At 49.5% G+C, this 19,282-nt stretch overlaps 1 protein-coding gene across 9 annotated transcripts in view; it reads left to right on the top strand.

Moving 5' to 3' along the window:
- The window catches only part of FARS2 (phenylalanyl-tRNA synthetase 2, mitochondrial), a 315,728-nt gene that overhangs the window by 71,481 nt on the left and 224,965 nt on the right, over nucleotides 1-19,282 (top strand). For all 9 annotated transcript variants that reach the window (XM_060403794.1, XM_027958611.3, XM_042237128.2 and 6 more), the window contains one exon: nucleotides 19,044-19,203. In XM_060403794.1, coding sequence (XP_060259777.1) covers nucleotides 19,044-19,203 — 160 coding nt within the window. The remainder of the gene's footprint in view (nucleotides 1-19,043; nucleotides 19,204-19,282) is intronic.

The raw sequence follows: 19,282 nt of genomic DNA, 5'->3' as shown, positions 1-19,282 counted from the left end.
CCTGCACAGGAGTGGCAGGGGATTGTAGTCAGCAAGGGGCTGCAAAGTTTTTGGTATAATACTGTTCTGTTTTCTGAAAATGGGTGTGAGTGGTGAGCACAGGCTATATGCTCTTATTATTATCTAGAATGACATACGCTTTTTGTGGGCTTGTCCAGTGGCTCAGCGTTTAAGAATCTGCCTGCAATGCAGATGTTGCAGGAGATGCTGTTTCGATCCCTGGGTCAGGGAGATCCCCTGGAGGAGGGCATGGCAGCCCACTCCAGCATTCTTGCCTGGAGAATCCCATGGACAGAGGAGCCTGGGGGCTACAGTCAGACATGACTTAGCGACAAGGCACAGAGGAACCATGAGTCTTACACCCTGCTGTGCAGAGTGCATATAGTTGACACCACTTTGTAGAGTTATTTGGTAGTTTTTCTTTTTTTCTTTTTCGTTGTGTTCTCTATGCAGAGAAGGCGATGGCACCCGACTCCAGTACTCTTGCCTGGAAAATCCCATAGATGGAGGAGCCTGGTGTGCTGCAGTCCATGGGGTTGTACAGAGCTGGACACGACTGAGTGACTTCACTTTCACTTTTCACTTTCATGGATTGGAGAAAGAAATGGCAACCCATGCCAGTGTTTCTGCCTGGAGAATCCCAGGGACAGGGGAGCCTGGTGGGCTGCCGTCTATGGGGTCGCACAGAGTTGGACACGACTGAAGGGACTCAGCAGAAGCAGCAGCAGTGTTCTCTATGATCTGGCATTTTTCTTTTAAGTGATAAAAAAAGAGACAGTGGACTATAATTGTACATTGAGTACTTCTGAAAGAGATGGGAATACAGACCACCTAACCTGCCTCTTGAGAAATCTGTATGCAGGTCAGGAAGCAACAGTTAGAACTGGACATGGAACAACAGACTGGTTCCAAATAGGAAAAGGAGTACTTCAAGGCTGTATATTGTCACCCTGCTTATTTAACTTCTATGCAGAGTACATCATGAGAAACGCTGGGTTGGAAGAAACACAAGCTGGAATCAGGATTGCCGGGAGAAATATCAATCACCTCAGATATGCAGATGACACCACCCTTATGGCAGAAAGTGAAGAGGAACTATAAAGCTTCTTGATGAAAGTGAAAGAGGAGAGTGAAAAAGTTGGCTTAAAGCTCAACATTCAGAAATGTTCAGATCATGGCATCTGGTCCCATCACTTCATGGGAAATAGATGGGGAAACAGTAGAAACAGTGTCAGGCTTTATTTTTGGGGGGCTCCAAAATCACTGCAGATGGTGACTGCAGCCATGAAATTAAAAGACGCTTACTCCTTGGAAGAAAAGTTATGACCAACCTAGATAGTATATTCAAAAGCAGAGACATTACTTTGCCGACTAAGGTCCATCTAGTCAAGGCTATGGTTTTTCCTGTGGTCATGTATGGATGTGAGAGTTGGACTGTGAAGAAGGCTGAGCGCCAAAGAATTGATGCTTTTGAACTGTGGTGTTGGAGAAGACTCTTGAGCGTCCCTTGGACTGCAAGGAGATCCAACCAGTCCATTCTGAAGGAGATCAGCCCTGGGATTTCTTTGGAAGGAATGATGCTAAAGCTGAAGCTCCAGTACTTTGGCCACCTCATGGGAAGATTTGATTCATTGGAAAAGACTCTGATGCTGGGAGGGATTGGGGGCAGGAGGAGAAGGGGACGACAGAGGATGAGATGGCTGGATGGCATCACTGACTCAATGGACGTGAGTCTGAGTGAACTCCGTGAGATGGTGATGGACAGGGAGGCCTGGTGTGCTGCGATTCATGGGGTCGCAAAGAGTCGGACACGACTGAGCGACTGAACTGAACGTAAATAAGCTAGATGTACCTATGTCAGCTTAGATGAGGTTTTAGTAAAATGTTGAGAGCAACAAATAAATTATGAGTGATATTAAGCTAGGACGTCTTTTAAATAGCTCTTTCAAAATGTGCCCTACAGTGCCCAGCAGTGCTCTCAGTGTGTGCTTAGTCCAGGCTCTCTGTCTTTCTGTCCATTTGTGTTTCACTTGCTTCTCAGCTCTTCCTCTCTCTCCCTCTAGACACACACACACCTCAATCACACAGTTTTTTTGGTTCCATAACTATGTAGGTAAGTGTGAAAAAAGTACATGGGAAGAATAAGCACCCAAATCAAGATGGTGATTTCCCGTGAGGTGTAGACAGGGTGAGTGGTGGTGGCAGGTGGTGGCAGGTGCCGTCATCGTTTCCAAATGCATCGAGATGTCAAGAATTTCTGGAGCACACAGAAGGTGTCTGTGAGACCAACACGTTTGAGAGCCACTGTTCTATAGCTTCGAAACCAAATTTTTTCAAAACTTTAATTGAGACGTCTCTTTTGTAAAAAATAGCAGATTCCCTGTAGTTGCCAGACCCACCAGAGGTAGCCTATATGGTCCTTGTATCTCTTTCATCTGATTTAAATATACTAATTTAGAGGAACGTGCCTGGACCAGCACTCAAGGAAGCTCCACTTTCTGCTGGTCTCTGGAAATGCCTATGTTGTCTCTCAGGCAGTGCCCTGTGCGGGAGGCCAGCGAGTGATTGGGGTGAGGGGCGGCGGGGGGCAGACGCTCGGGGTTTACCCTGCACTCTTGGCCGCAGAGGCTTGGTTTCCTCCAGGTCTCTGCTCCGCTTTGATGACTTCCCTGGGTCGGTGTTATCCAGGGTCTTCCTATTACGTGCACTCCTGACAGCCATGGATGGTTCATGTGAGCCTTCCTTCCTGCCCAGTTCTGTCTCCATTCTTGTCAAGGAAACTCTAAATGCTACTTCCTTTCTCCCTATCTCCCTCCCTCCCTCCCTCCCTCTTACTTTCTTTTCATTTTCAGAATGTGCATGTTTTTCTTGCCTTTGTTTTCTTGGCTACTAGTTCTCAAACCTGAGTGTATTAACAGTCCTGGTTCATGACCAAGTTTTTGTTGATCTCGCAGGCAAATTTAAATTTTAAGGGCAAAGCAGCAAGTCTTGTAGAGGTTTGTTTATTCCCTTTAAAGGCCTCTCCCTGTCCTAAGGTGATTTCCTTGTTACTTTCCTGAGTGCCAACATATTCTTTCTTTCATGAAGTGATGGTCATAGTATTCAGAAATTTTGCCTGTTTTGGAAAGTAAATTGTTGCCGACCTTTTCCTAGTGCCCTGACTTTTTTGAAGTTTTTGCTGGTCTATGGAATACAAAACTTTAAGTCTTAATAACTGAAGGTGTTGTTATAGAGAAGTTGTGAATATTTTATAATTATGTAATTCATGAATATTCACATAGAAACCAAGGGGCGTGTTTTCATAGAAGACATGAATGAAGATACACAGAGAAGTAAGCTTTTGATATGATTTTGACCACCGTTATTGCTATATACTACTTCATTACGACCTCTGTGTCAAGCTCAGGTTCCATCCCAGCCCCCCTTTTATTTTTTTAAAGCATTTTTTTTTTTGCCATGCTGTGCAGCTTGCGGGATCTTAGTTCCCCGGCCAGGGATCAAACCTGTGCCCCCTGCAGTGGAGGCAAGGAGTCTTAACCACTGGACCACCAGGGAAGACCCCACCTCCGTTTTTAAAGTAACCCCTGTGGCTCCCCATTTCCCCTGTGGGAGGGCAGGTCGGGGCCCCTCCGTAGCCACGCACTTGTCTGCAATGACTTGATTCTGGTGGAGTGGACATCCTTCATTTAGCGTCCATCGTGGTCCACCCTTGTTAGAAAACCGCTCTCATTCATCATCAGAAAATTCCATTTTCCTCGCTTTGAAGCTCTCTCCCACCTTACAGATGGTTCATTAGAACCCTACCGTTCCTGGGCGGCTTTGCCGGGCTCCCCCGCCGTCGCTCACACCGCGAGCCGAGGGTAGCCTCTTTATTCTTGCTCTCCCCCCGAATCACTATGCTGTCTTTCAGTGAATGACAGGTTTTATCCTCCACCATGTGGTTATCGGGCTTCCCTAATAGCCTCATGCGGAGGGGCTTTATTGAAGGAGTTTCCATTTGGCCTTGATAGATTATGGTCACCATGTTTCCCTAATCTCTGCTTGAAAATCTTTTAGAGGAAGGACTCCCCGTGTCAGAGACACTTAAGCTGAAATGGCTTTTCTTTTTTAAAAATTCTTTTTCTCTACCCAAATATTTACTTAGGTGTACCTCTTGACAGTGAAGCAGAAGGCAGCTGGTCACAGCCAGGACCCACCACACATTGAACTCGGGTAACAGTTGGTTGCTGGGGGACGGACTGGGGCTTGGAGAGCCATTTAAAGCGAGCCCAGTCTTTGTGGCACTGAGCCTGTCAGAGAATTAGTTCTTGCTTCCCAGGTGACGTTAGTGGCAAAGAACCCGCCAGCCAGTGCAGGAGACATAAGAGATGCAGGTTCCGTCTCTGGGTTGGGGAGATCCCCTGGAGGAGGGCATGGCAGCCCACGCCAGTGTTCTTGCCTGGAGAATCCCATGGACAGAGGAGACTGGTGGGCTACAAGTCCACAGGGTCGCAAAGCATCAGACACGACTGGAGTGACTTAGCACACACACATGACAAGGTAGGAACGACGGCCTCTTAGGCTGAGGTCCCAAGGCTGACCCCGGCTTACTGCTTTTGGCCTCCGGGAGCTCTCAGCACTTACCACCCTTACAGAGCTGAGGGTTTGTGCACATCTGGGTTCCCCAGCTGGCCAGTCAGTGCCTTGAAGGTCACTCTTCCTTCCTTGTGCCTGGTCCTGTCTCTAGCCCAGGGTCCTGCGCCGAGTAGCAGTCAGTGGATGAGGCATTCAGATGCCTCCCTCGTTCTCCAGACGTCCACCGGGTCAAGGATGGCAGCGCACAGCGTCAAGAACCCACTGGGTCACCGTCCACTTTACACTCCCAGAGCTGTTACTCCTGCCCCAGGCTTCCCGAGGAGGGCAGGGCTGGATTGCAAGGCAGAGGCTGGCTGTGACTTGATCACGGAAAACTTGACATAGAGAATTATGAAGTGTGACGCAGGGAACTGAGTGGTGAGGTGCTGGCAAGTAAGACGAGACCCCTGGAGAGCGTGGAAGTAACAGATGTGGGAGCAGCGGCTGCCCGCAGAGGAGACCCCCCACCCCCTACACCACCCACCCCGGCCCCAGCCGTGGCTCCCTGGATGGTGTAGTGGTCTCATGCTGGTGGAATTGCTGGATGTCTACACTCTGGACTTGACTGGATATCTGGGGTACCAGGGGAAGCTGTTTCAGGGAAGGGGTCTTGCAGGAAGCCCTGTGCTGTGACACTGCCTGAGATGGGTGCTGGGGGAGACAGTTAGGGGCCTGGCGAGCAGGGTGGGCTGCTTGCATGGCAGGGCAAGCGAGGCCCGAGGTTTCAGCACGAGCCCCTCGCAGCATCTCCACGACCTCTACTGACTGAGCTGAACACCGCGCCTGCTGGCAAAGGACAAATGCTTCAAGAGCCCGGCTCGGTTTTCGCGGAGCAGTCAATGAAGGACTGGCTTGTCGAGAGGCCGTGGATTGATAACTGGCAGAGTCAGCTTGCTCCCTCTCCTGAGTGTCTAGAAGGCTTCAGGGAGGCAGGCTGTTATTCACCCAATGCAGGAGTGGCTGGGGAAAGTCACATTTAAGGAGGCAAAACCATCTGTTCTTGCCACTAGCTCAGGATTTCTGAGTGTCGTTTCAGTAGTGGAGAAGTCCTCCAGTTCCTGGTCCTCAGTGCAGGGAATGTGTGGGGGACGGAGGGTGGTTTGAAGGCTCGTGCACCTGCGCCAACAGCATCCAGGGAGGATCGGGTGAGGGCTTCTGTCTCGTTCCTCCAGGGTCTCAGGACAGTCACTGACATGTCTGTTCCCCACTTGCTGTTGGAGACCAGCAGGGGCCTCACTCGATTTTACTGAATCTGCGTAATTACAGTAACAGTATTTTTTGTACCAGCTCAAGTGTTGTGCGGAAGCAGCAGAAGTATTTCCACAGTGATGTTAGGCTGTTTCACAGTAGACTTCGCACCTCTCTAGAAACCACATTTCTTGGCCTGTTGCACATTCCTGAGAGCTATTGTGTGGCTGGTGGTGGAATTTCACGTCCTCAGCTTGGTGGGTGCAGGTGGGGTGGGGGCAGGAGGGGGCTTCTTTGCCGGCCTCTGAGGGGCCAGCAGCCCCTGGCACTCACGTGCCGTCAGACTGCACAGCCAGACGCCCGAGTCCGCCCTTGGAAAGGTGAAGGGTGACACCTGCCATTTAGCCGGTAGCATGCCTTTTCCTCGGCACTTTAAATATCCTCTCTCTGAGGCTGTGCCCTGGAATCTATTTTCCAGTGTCGTCCTCTTGACTCAGCCTGGAGTAGGTCTCAGTGAAGTCATAAACCTGTCCATATGAATGGGTTTGGAAGATAAAATAGACTTTTCTGCAACCAGATATGGCATCTAAACACAGGGCTTTTTTCCAGCATGTTGTCGTTCAGACGCTAAGCTCTGTCCAGCTCTTTGTGACCCCGTGAACTGCAGCATGCCGGGCCCCCTGTCCTCCACTGCAGCCTGGAGTTGGCTCACATTTGTGCCCATCGAGTTGGTGATGATATCTAACCATCTCATCCTCTTCTCATCAGGTGGCCCATATATTGCAGCTTTGTCTTTAGCATCTGTCCTTCCAATGAATAGTCAGGGTTTTCAGCTTTATTGAAACTTTACACGATATTTATCTGATAGATAGCATTTCATCAGAGCAGGGGTTTCTGACCTCCTTCTTTTACCACTTGAGACTGTGATGAGAGGTCTGGACAACCTCCACAAACACACACATACTTTGTGTATAGTCTAAGGGTATTGTAGGCCCCTGGATTGGATGGTGAAATTAGAAGTCAGTGTCCAAGGAGCTGTGTCAGTCTCCATGTTGCTAATTTCCGGCCTAAGTCTGTAGCAAGTTAGAAGAAACCTGTTTTGTAGTCTCGTAATAATTCTCTCTTCCCACTTCTGCTGTTTCTGTAATATTTCTCTTGGACCACGTTGCTGGGCTGGCATTGTGTTTGGTGGTGGATTTCATAGACAGACTAGTTAGTTAGAGTTAACTTAGCCGTAGGAGGGCGGAGAATGCGCCTAACTTGGGAATGACCAGGTGTTAGCCGTCAGGTTGATTTGAGGATTGAGTTGAAGTCAGGAGTTAAGGGTCAGAGGCTGCCTAGGACTGGAGGGTGGGATGAGTGTATTTGGGGGATGCCAAAGGGACAATTTTGAACTGTGGTGTTGGAGAAGACTCTTGAGAGTCCCTTGGACTGCAAGGAGATCCAACCAGTCCATTCTGAAGGAGATCAGCCCTGGGATTTCTTTGGAAGGAATGATGCTGAAGCTGAAACTCCAGTACTCTGGCCACCTCATGAGAAGAGTTGACTCACTGGAAAAGACTCTGATGCTGGGAGGGATTGGGGGCAGGAGGAGAAGGGGACGACAGAGGATGAGATGGCTGGATGGCATCACCGACTCGATGGACGTGAGTCTGAGTGAACTCTGGGAGTTGGTGATGGACAGGGAGGCCTGGCGTGCTGCGATTCACGGGGTCGCAAAGAGTCGGACACGACTGAGCGACTGAACTGAACTGAAAGGGACAATTTCTGTGCAAATCTGAGAGCCTCTGTCGTGAGGCAGGGAACATTCCAGATCCAAAAAATGGAAGTAGTTCTGTGTTTAGAAAGCTGGTGAGGGCCTGGTGATTGGACTCAGGCACACACTTGAGAGTATGGATCTTGTAGGGAGCAGGTCTTACCACTCAACCGAGGAAAAGTGACTCCTGGAGGCCTGTGCCATGTTGGGGCTCAGTCATTTGTTGTACGTGTGAAGGTTCCTGACCCAGGCTGAAAACAGGGAAGGGTTACACGAGACAGATGGAACATGGAACAAACAACTCCCGTAAAAGGATCTTGAGTGGGAGATGGACTTCCAGAGGGAATCTGGGTTTCCGCCTCCAGGGTGACCTCAGTGTCTTTAGGACACGGGCTCTTAGACGAGGTGAACGAGTCCTCGGTCGACTTGGCCCAACTGTTTCACTCTTTCAGTGCAGAGAGAACTCTGTGGTAGCGGTCACATCTCACTTTGGGGGGTTTGGCATTGCGTCCGTGTAGAATATGTATCCATCAGTTTTGGCAATAGTGGTGTAAATTATTCTTATTTGAACTACAGTGTCTTAAATATAATTTTAACATCTAGTTGTTAATGTTGATTCCATTATGTGTTAATATAGGCTATAGTCTTTATTAAATAACCGGCAATAAATTCATCCATAAAACAACAATGCAACCAATAATGATTTTTTGTTGAAAGGTTCCACCAGCACTCAGAATCCACAACCAATCACAACACCCCTGAAGATGTAGGGGTGGTTTCCTTCTTGGAGTGATTTCAGCTTTTCAAATGTGTTCCAGGGCTTTTGGGTGTTGTCTATTTGCATAAATCGCAATTTTGCAGAGGAGCAGACCAATAGGGTGCGTGTGGGTGTGTGTGTATGTAGAGAGAGGGAGACGATGAGAGATGATTTATACAAAGAGATTAATTATAAGGAAGTGGCTCACTTGCTCTTGGAGGCAGAGAAGTCCAGACCAAGGAGAACCGACAGGAGAGCTTCAGTCTGAATCCAAGTCTGAAGGCAGGAGGAGACCAGTGTCCCAGCTCAGAGACAGGCAGGCAGAGGGAAAGAATTCTTTCTTAGCCTTTATTCTATTCAAGTCTTCAGCAGACGGAATGAAGCCCACTCACCCGGGGAGGGCCGTCTGCTGTGTTCCGTCAGCTGATTCAGATGTTAATCTTATCTAGAGACAGGTTCATGGAAACACCCAGAAATAATGTCTAACCAAATGCCTGGTGACCCTGTGGCCCAGATAAGTGGACACAGAATGGACCTTCGCGCTCCTGGTCGGCCTGACTCTGTAGTGGACGCTGAGCGCCTCCAGGAAGTTCTGATAACTCCTCAGGTGTGTTCCATGGATGCCACATTTCCGAAACTCCCCGTACACTTAGTTAATTACTAGAAAATACGTGAAAGTGTGCTTATACATGAGGGTGTTGGAGTGTGCAGCCACGCACTTTCCCCTTCAGGGATGAGTTGAGGACCTGAGCTTATACATGAGGGTGTTGGAGTGTGCAGCTATGCACTCTCCCCTTCAGGGATGAGTTGAGCACCTGAGCTTATACGTGAGGGTGCTGGAAGTGTGCAGCCACGCACTTCCCCCCTTCAGGGATGAGTTGAGGACCTGAGCTTATACATGAGGGTGTTGGAAGTGTGCAGCCATGCACTTCCCCCTTCAGGGATGAGTTGAGGACCTGAGCTTTTGAGTTGTATCTCTCGAAGCTCATCTGTGCGCCTCGGCATCAGGCATGGGAAATGTTTCTGGGAGCAGTGCCTGTCTCCCAAAAATGACACCAGTGTGGGGGGGTCCAGTACTGACCCTACGTCTCGATGTCTGTGGCCTGAGACGAGCTCTTGGGCCACTCTGAGCCTCAGTTTCCTTCACTGTCCTTCGTGGACACAAGACCGCTCCTGAGTGTGGCTGGAGAGCCTGGCTGGTGCCCGAGTCTGCTGTGCTCAGCAGATACCTGCCCCCGCCCCCATAATTGTCTTAAACAGAGATGCTGGCTAAGCGTTCCTCTACCGGTGTATCATCAGCATGAATCAGTAATCTCGTGGGACCTACTTTTTAGGTCTGATGTACTTTCTTTTTTTAAGCCACTGCCGTCTTTTCTGTGGACTCATTAGTCATGTATTATGTCGCCTTCCTTGAGGGGAGGCAGTAGGATTTAGACGGAGCCTTGCTTGGTCCTGTTGCGTCTCACCCGCTGCTGACGTCACCAACGTGCTGTCTAGCCGCCTGAAGAGGGAAGCGCCGTCTCCTTCCGTGCATCATCTGTCACCGGCTGGGGAAGACAGTGAGGGAGAGCACCATGTTCGCGGCCCCACAGTGGGCGAAGTTTTCTCCTCTGGTACATGATGGTTGTCGTGAGAACAGGTTCATGCCGGGTTGGGGTGTTTTTTGTTGTTGTTATCATTGTTTTTTGCCTCAACGCATCCAGACATCGAAGTTCTCATTTAGTGTGTAGGTAACTTGCCTGCTTTGACATTTCGAAGTGCCCGATGTGTTCTCTGTACAGCCCAGAGCTTGGAGAATATTAACGCATGTAAGTCTTCCTAAGGAAATGGCGCCCCACGCCAGCGTTCCGGCCTGGGGAATCCCATGCACAGAGGAGCCTGGCGGGCTGCAGCCCACTGGGTCGCCCGGAGTCGGACGTGACTGAGCACACACACGCTTCTAGCACTGGGGCCCCTAGGAGAGCCCGAGAGAAAAGCGCCGACAGATGCCCTCCTCCAGCCGTGTCCGCGTCCACGGTCCTTTGACGATGAAGCCCCAGGAGGCGGGCCGCTCGCTGATGGCGCTCAGCGCGCTTCTGCGGGGCCAGCCGCCCGCGGGCCAGGGGCATGCCTCCAGGGAGGTGAAGGACGCGCCCTCCGCAGGCTCTTCCTGATGCTGGCGTCTGGGGAACACGCGTACGCCAGGAACCGAACCACCGCTCGGATAGGTGCAGCCTGAATCGTCGCTCATGGAGGCTGGAGTGGGGACGTTCGGAAAGACTGCGTCGTCCAGGGCGGACCTGTCTGAGTTTGCTGTGGAGCTCTAGGGTGGGGGCTCCCGGGAAAGCTTGGGCGCAAGCCACCTGGAGCTGTAGCTTCTCGTCCTCATGGCACCCGGCAACCAGTGCTGGGTCCCCCTGCCTGGTGGAATTAGCTTCTCCACCTCCAAGGTGTTTTTGTAGCCTCTTTCGCTGCAGACGTTGACGGCTCCGCCTCTGTTCCTGTTACTGCCCTGGCACCAGCCTGGCGGCCGGGAGAAGGCGCCAGGCAGCTGGGGAAGGGGCAGCGTGCCCTCCGTGGGGCCCAGCCTCACCGCGTCCCCTCCCCTGCGCTCAGCTCCGCACCTCGATTAATCGGCCTGTGGTGTGTCGCCAGAAATCCGGGGCATGACAAACCCGATTCAATATCAATTAGCTAGAGCAGGAACGGACTTCCCACAGAAACCCCAGGACGGAGCTGTGCTCGACGAGGCCCTTTCCTCACAAGTTTCCCCAATAATGAAGAGCTCGCTCAGGGCCCAGTTGTTTAAAGAAATTAAAAACTGTGGAAATTAGCAGCCGAAATCCACTTGGATGAGCCTGCTATCCCTTTAATACGTCTGTCTGTTTCTCTCACTAAGACATCCCAATCCTCCCTCCACAGTGATTTGAATACTTAATATTTGCTGAGATGCTTAAGTTGGATTTGAATAGCGTAATTGAATTTTTCCTGCTGCATTCAGGGGACAGGAAGGCTTGGGAGTCCCTATGGCAAGACGTGAACGTGCTTATTTTTAGAAGTGATTCTTACATATTCTTCCATCCGTGAGCCAAGAATTAATAAGCAGCGGGGCTGCCAGGTAGAGGAGACTGTATTCATCAGAATCCCGGCTTTATCTGTCTCTCTCCAGATGAATGGCCTGTGCCTGGGGCTCAGAGCTGTTCTGGTCCGTGACGGGTTTGGGTTGAGCCAAACTGGGCATAGATCAGATGCCATGCGAAGCCCCTCCTAAACAGGATTGTTGTAAGGTCCTGGCCTTCGTGTAGCTTCGTGAGAGAGGCAGGTAAATTGGATGATCCACACCATCTGGCCAGCCCCGGGAGACAGGCGTGGCCACGGCACAGAAGGAAACCTGTATCCCTGAGTAGTCAGCGAAGGCTTCCGTAGCATCTTAGAGAGGAGCTTGGCGCTCTCCAGGAGGGGCGGGCGCAGAGCTCCAGGGAGCGCCAGCAGTAGACGGGAAGGCCGGAGGACCCGGGCTGCGATGAGTCCTGGAGCGGCCTGGGCCCAGGGGAGCAGTGGGGAGGGGAGATGGACACAGAGCTGTGAGCTATTGGTGGAGGGCCTTCCATGTAGCTTTTTGGAGTTTGAGCATTAGTTTAAAAAGAGTGAGGAGTCTTTAGTTTTTAAGCATACGAGGGATGGCATCCGCAGACACAGAACAGACCCGTGGACCCTGGGGGAAAGAGAGGCCGGGACGAATTGAGAGAGCAGCATGGAGACATATACACACCACGTGTAAGAGGGAGAGCCCATGCTGTGCTCTGTGACAACCTAGAGGGGTGGGATGGGCTGGGAGGTGGGGGGAGACTCAAGAGGGAGGGGACACATGGATGCCTACGGCTGATTCACCCTGATGTCTGGCAGAAACCAGCGCAATATCGGGAAGCAATTTTCCTCCAGTTAAAAATAAATTTAAAAAAGAAACAGCCAATGCAAAAAAAAAAAAAAGGATGTCATCGGTTTAGCAGTTTAGAAAAATCTGCCAAATAGCTGGTGGAAATGGAGCAGGGTAGGGCAAGACTGGTCTTGAGGAGACTAGATTATTTATAATCATCTAAGAACCAAGGCGGCTCAAAGCGCCCATAACAGCAGAGACAGCAGATCGGAAAGGGGAGGCTCCAGGGGCAATTCGGGCTTTACTCGGTTTGGTGGCTGCATGAGGGGAAGTGAAGGAAAAGGGGAAACAGTTGGAAAGGAAGCCTGGGCTGCCGCCTTGGGACCATTCCCAGAGTCAGGGGTCACAGAAGGAGAGGTGTTTGGGGTGGGGTCCGGAGAGCTAGTGGACTTGGGACACCCTTGGGTGGAAGTTCTCCCGGCGCACGTGTCCAGCAGGTAGGCATGTCTGTGTGTTGGGGGTGGAGACGCAGACGCAGGCTCCATCACGGGTGGTGGCTTGGCTGCGCCCATCTCAGGCAGAGTCTGCAGAGCAAGACGGGAACAAGCTGGAAAGAGGCCTGCGGAGTAGAAATACTTATCGACCAGAAGGAAGGAGAGGAGGCCGTGAAGAGAACCATGGAAGCGCGGCCAGTCTAACTGCAAAGAGAAGGGCAGTCGCAGCAGGAGACGGGGTGGAGGGTGTCTTGTTGGTTTTGCAGGCTGTTGTGTAAAGAGAATAGACCACGCTTACTGAGCAGAGACAGCCAGGCAGAGGTCAAAGGTCCCGGTGCCGTCGTGGTAGGGGGTGGTTTCCAGGTGAGAACGGTGAGGACAGTGTCACTGTGAGGCATTAGTGGCACCTGCAGCCATCAGGAGAGGGTGTGCGTCTCATTTTTCAGTTTTTAATTCAAGGTGGGCCTGAAGAGCTTGATTCTTTCCTCTCTGCGGCACGGTGCCAGCCCCCAGCCTGTTCCCTGGGCTCAGGTACCGCAGCGGGAGAGGTGGGGTGGTTTCCTCGGCACCACGGTCCAGCTGAGATGCAGTGAGCATGGGCCCTTGGGCATCCCACGTGCCTAGCGCGTCCTCCTTGGGATCCTTGAGGGCCCTTGTGTGTTCAGAGCCCCTGCCACATGGGCGTTATTTTGGTTCTTCTGTGCTCTGTCCTCATCCTTCAGTTTCGTGCAATGAGCAGCGTGACTAACCCACGTCTCTTCCTCCCGGAGGGCTTCTGACCGCCTCTGGGTTTGAGCAGCGTCTCTTTCTCTTTCCCACCTGCATGAGGGTTATTGCTTTGTCTAAGCTCTCGAAGCGTTTCTTTTCCTCGTTTCTCCCGCTTTTTCCTTTGCTTCTCTCCCTTCCTTGGATGAGGAGGGCAGGCTGAAATACCCCATGTCAAGCACTGGTGTTGTGATAGGAGCCACAGGGTCACCAACCTCCCTGTGCCCAGTGGTGCCCTCAACCTCCACGTGGCCTCCACCACCCAGCACCTCCCTGTTACTGGGGCAGCATTGCTGTAGCTCAGGCGCAGTTCCAGAGCGGGCCTCCTCAAATAGCCCGGCACCCTGAAGCTCATGCACACTGGAAGATACTAAAAAAGCAAACTTTTAATTTTCCTTCTTTGAGGGATCAATTGGCCCTTGTGCAACAATAATGATTTAGTTGGGATAAACCGTCAACTGTTTCATGGAAGGTGCCCACCGCTGAGTCACCGTGTGAAGCACCACTGCTCCTCTCTGCTTAAGCCTTCTGTCCACTCCTTCATCCCATCCGTCTGACTGGAGGCCCTCTGACCACAAGCCAAGTTCACGATCATGTGTATGCTGTCAGGGGAATAAGAGGGGAGCCCAGAAGAAGGGATCAGGGGCCAGAGTTTGATTTCCGTTCACGCTTCATCACTTCCTGTGTACCAGTGGCCGGTTAACTTCTCAAAGTCTCAAGTTTCTTATCTAAGAAATAGGGGAAAGAACAGGGTTGTGAGAATTGAATGAACCCCTCAAGTAGTAAGGTAAGCCCGCAGTAAGGTAGCAAATTAGTAAACGAGCAGTAACTGTTAGCCAAGAGCGGTCCACACCGCTGCAGCAGCCAAGTCAGTTACAGGGTCCTTACATCTGCCCAGGAATTCAGAGGGGCAGGGCGGGGGCGGGGGGATGTTTCATTAGTATGTAGTGTGGACTGTATGGATTAAACCAGTGATCAATGCATAATTTTAAATGGTTGAACAGAAAAATGGCTGCCTTGGGAGCCACAGAGCAGCCTTAAATAACTGCCTGGAATTTTGCTGTCATTCAAGCCCCGTTTATCCTTGGCTGCCCATTGGATTTTGCATAGATGTATGTTATTCTTCTGACCATTTGCCTTTTTATTTGTGTTTTAAATGTATGTTTAAAGTCTGGGCCGTTTTGCAAAAATCCTTTGGCTTTCTAAATTTCAAGTTTAATTGGCTTTTGCAATCCATTTTTATTCTTAAACCTGATTAGAATTAATTTCTGGCACCTACTCTTTTCTCATTCGTGAACTACCTGCCCTGGCTTCTGCAAGCAGTTCTAGTAGGGGTGGAATTTGTATTCTGGGTCACTGAGGCTTCTGAAAGGACACTTGAGAAAATGTCAGAGGAATAGAGGAAATCCTAGTGGAAAAACGAATGCACAGCCTGTCGTGTGCAGTTAATGGGAATCTAATTTAGTTTCATGGCCGGCGGATGTCTCTCAAACAGAAGGCCGAGTGGAAGGCAGCCACTTCAAGCTCCCTGGAATCAAGGGTTTCGTCCCTGCGTGGTGACCGCTCGGCTGAGTGGTCTCAGCTTCGCTGGGTCTCCACCTCTCCCGAGTCCGCCCCCTGGCTGGCGGTTGGCTCGGCGGCTCTCTCGTGCCCCTTCCAGCACCAATGTTCCAGCTCCTCTAAACGTGAAAGCGCTGACTTGTTGACATGTGGTTTTTTTTTCTCCTGTGCTGTGCTATGTGGATGGTATCATGAATTACTGCTTTTGCTTCTTTCAGAATTTTCCAAGCTTTAGTCTTTATTGTATGAGTTATTTTCTTCGTTCTGCCTATATGTTCCAGACACTGTAGATAGTAGTTTTTTAAAAGTTGTAAAATATTAATGTGATTCCAAAAGTCAGAACTGTATAAACAATCTTCCTTAAAGAAGGGCCCCTCCTGTCTCCGCCCCCTTCCCGCCGCCTCCTCTTCGCTCCGCCTTTCGCGGTTCCTTTCACCCTGCAGTCTGTTCCATTCCGCTTTCTAGTAGGCAGCCAGTCTCATTTCTGTTTTGTCATTCCAGGGGTGTTTGTTTATTTTTGTTTTATGCGAATGAACAGGTTCATTATATAGATATTATATATAGTCACTTACATAGAATATATTTATTTAAATATTCTTTGGCCACACCAAGCGGCTTGTGCGATCTTAGTTCCCCAATCAGGGATCAAACCTGGACCCTCAGCAGTGAAAGCGCAGAGTCCTAACAGCTGGACTGCCAGGGAATTCTCAGATTCACGTATATTGTAGTATTTTCTCTTCTTTCTTGCATGAAAAGTACCATAGTAAAATTGCTTTTTCCACATAGTGGGGCTTGATAGTTCTAGTAGGGGTGGAATTTGATGATAGACCACATATCATTTCAGAGTGGTCATCCTCATATTTTAATTAATAGTATGTCTTTTAAGTACTCCACTGTATGGATCAGTCAGTTCAGTCGCTCGGTCGTGTCCGACTATTTGAGACCCCATGGACTGCAACACGCCAGGCCTTCCTGTCCATCACCAACTCCCGGAGTTTACTCAAACTCATGCGCATTGAGTCGGGGATGCCATCCAACCATCTCACGCTCGGTCGTCCCCTTCTCCTCCTGCCCCGATCCCTCCCAGCATCAGGGTCTTTTTCCAGCGAGTCAGTTCTTCACATCAGGTGGCCAGAGTATTGGAGTACTGTATGCATAGTCCATGGTTTATTCACCTTCTCTCTTTTTGTGTGTGGACATTTCTTTGTTTTTCAGTGCTTTGTAATTTTAAATAATGCTACGGTGAAGACCTTGTTAGGTATATATTAATTCTGGAGGTGTATTCAGGGTAGATAGCCAGAAGTAGAAGAATTAGGTCAGGAGAGGAATACAAACGTAGTTTGGCTGGGTACTGCCCAATTTACCTCCAGGATGGTCCTGCCAGTTTTCACTTCCATCCGCAGTGTGTGAGAGTTCTTCTTTTCCCAGGCCTCACCAAAAGAGTGTTGTCTTGCTCTTTAATCTCCACCAATGCAGTAGCTGAAAAACAAAGTGTCATTGTTGTTTCAGTTTGCACTTCTCTGTCTGAACACCTTTTCACGGGTTTAAGGGTCGTTTTCTTTTCTTTTTCGGTGAATTATCTGTTCATGCATTTCTCCCATTTTTCTATGGAGTTTTCGGCCATTAAACCAGTGAGTTTATTCCACTGCCACTCTCTCTTCTTCCACTTGTGGGTTACACTATTTCTATTTTGTCGTGACATATAGAAAAAAGAGTTCATTAGTAAGAAATTCCCTATGCTTTCGTATGTTTAAAGCTCTTACTATGGATCTGGTACTGAAAGCCCAGCGTTGCGGAGTGTAAAATTCTTGGTCCGTGTATTTTTTTTTTTTTAATTGAGTTGTTTGAATATGTGGCTTCACCATTCATTGTTTGTATGCTGTTTTGGAAGTCTGATGCGAGGTGGGTGGCTTTGCCTTTCTAAGACGTTTGATCTTTTTGCCTGGAGACCTTGAGGATTCTTTCATGGCTGAGGTCTAATGCTTCTGCTGGGACGCGTCTTTCATTTGGTCCTTCAGGTACCGTCTTACCTGCTGCTGCTGCTGCTGCTGAGTCGCTCCAGTCGTGTCCGACTCCGTGCGACCCCATAGACGGCAGCCCGCCCGGCTCCCCATCCCTGGGATTCTCCAGGCAAGAGGGCTGGAGTGGGTGCCGTGTCCTTCTCCACCTGGTTCACGTGTATTCTGCTTCCCTGTTATGTTTTCCCTCTCTGCCGACTCCAGTTACATACGTGTTATTTCTTCTTTGCCTGTCTTCCATTTCTGCTACCTTCTCCCGGATTCTTTGTCTCTTTGTCATTTTCTTGGTTATTCCCTTGTTTCTCGTCAGGTCTTCTCGTTAAGTCTTCACTGAATCAGTCCTTGTGCATCTTGTGATTTAGAGTTCAGTTCTGAGATGATTTTCTTTCCCTTCTGTTTCTTTCTTGAGTTCACAGTTCTCTGGTTTTTGTTCATGTTTGTTCTGAACATCAAGCAATTATTTATATCCCCAAATGCTTGCTTGAGCACATTTAATGTCAAGTATCATCTTACACTTTTCTTTCACTTCTTGGATTTCTTTTATTGGGGAAGAGGGTCATCAGTTGAGCTGTTTTGACTGGGTTTTAAATTTTTAAAGACTCTTTCGCGGTAATTTTCTATAGTGCTGTAGAATTATTTCTGTTCCTTTTTGTGGATTTTTGGTTGAAGGTTTTGCAGCTCTCTGGTGCCCTCTTCTGTTAGTGTAGCAAAGTGCGGACTCTTTAGTGGGATTTTTTTGTTTTAGAGGGAGGTGGGGAATGGTTTTATGAAGCCTCTCATTTTTAAGGTTTGTTTTATTTTGTGAAGCACTAGACTTTCTCTTTCGTTTCTTTTACGCCTCCTTACCTAATGGCCCAAAAAATATCTTTTACCATCTTTTGCCCCTTTCTCTGCCATTGTAACCATGCTTTTCGAAAACCGTGGTTTCAAATTGAGTGCACATTTGAACCGCTTTTCCGTGGTCTCCGATCAGATCTGCCAGGACACTCCTCGGACTGGAACACTCGCCCCTTCGGGCACTGGTTTTAGGTCTCCCGGCCCTCGCTAGCCCCGTCTTCCCTCCCCTCCTCAGCTTGCGCTCGGTCGCCTCCGTCTTGAATCCGTCTCCCTCCCGGGTGAAGACCTGCTTTGTTGTTAAAGACGGGAGCATTTTATACAGTGGCTAAGCAACTTCGGACTGGTGACAGCTGTGATTAGTGATTGGTGATTGTGAAGACAGTGTATTTAGTCACTGCAATGTGCCAGGGATTCTGTGCTTCTGCATTATTTTATTTAATTATCATAAAGTCTCTTTTCATCCCCACTTTTTGAACCACTCCCTGAAGCTTAGCTCCTGTATCACTTTTTGGAGTTTGAAAGTGAAAGTCTCTCAGTTGTGTCCGACTCTTTGCGACCCCATGCACTGTACATGTCCATGGAATTCTCCCGGCCAGAATACTGGAGTGGGTAGCTGTTCCCTTCTCCAGGGGATCTTCCCAACCCAGGGATTGAACCCAGGTCTCCCACATTGCAGGCAGATTCTTTACCAGCTGAGCTACCAGGGAAACCCGAATTTTTTATAGCTTATTGGACAGTAAATGGCAGAAACACATTTCCAGCCTTGTCCTGGCCTTTGGGGTCACAGGGCAACAAGTCCGGGGCGCATCCAGCCTCAGAGGTTTCACAGGACTTCATGCCTAGACTGTCCTCTCTTACCTGGTCTCAGGTCACGTTGTAAGGACAGTGCAAACCCGGTTCACTGGTATTTCCAGTAGCACGGAGGGTCATGTATCTTGTAAGGAAATGGCGTGTGAATAAGTTGGTGCAAAAGGAAAAGAGGTGATCAGCACGATCAGAACGGTGTCTTTAATTCCCTAAAGACTGTCTATTACATGTGGCACAGGGCCTTGATCAACGCTGATACCGAGTGAATGTCAATTTCAGTGTGTTCACTGATGATAAGACTTGCTGAGTTTCGTTTCCACATTGTGGTTTTTGATGTGGACTGGTGAAGATACTGTTTTTATTTACTTGCATTATTCCTCTTGGTTTACAGTTATTTGCTGGCATAAAAGATGGAGAAAACCTGCAGCTTTTTGAACAGAGTTCCCGCTCTGCCCATAAGCAAGAGACACACACGCTGGAGGCCACGAAGCTGGTCGAGTTTGACCTCAAGCAAACACTTACCCAGCTTATGACACATATCTTTGGAGACGGTAGGTACTAAATACCTTTGTCTTTGGGGGCTTAAATATTCGAGAGTTGTCATCTTCCTGAAATCATTAAGCCTACTTG

Source organism: Ovis aries, chromosome 20 (assembly GCF_016772045.2).
Source record: "Ovis aries strain OAR_USU_Benz2616 breed Rambouillet chromosome 20, ARS-UI_Ramb_v3.0, whole genome shotgun sequence".
Classification (NCBI taxonomy): Eukaryota; Metazoa; Chordata; class Mammalia; order Artiodactyla; family Bovidae; genus Ovis; species Ovis aries.
Note: the sequence above shows the minus strand (reverse complement) of the source record. Positions and strands in the feature narration are given on the sequence as shown.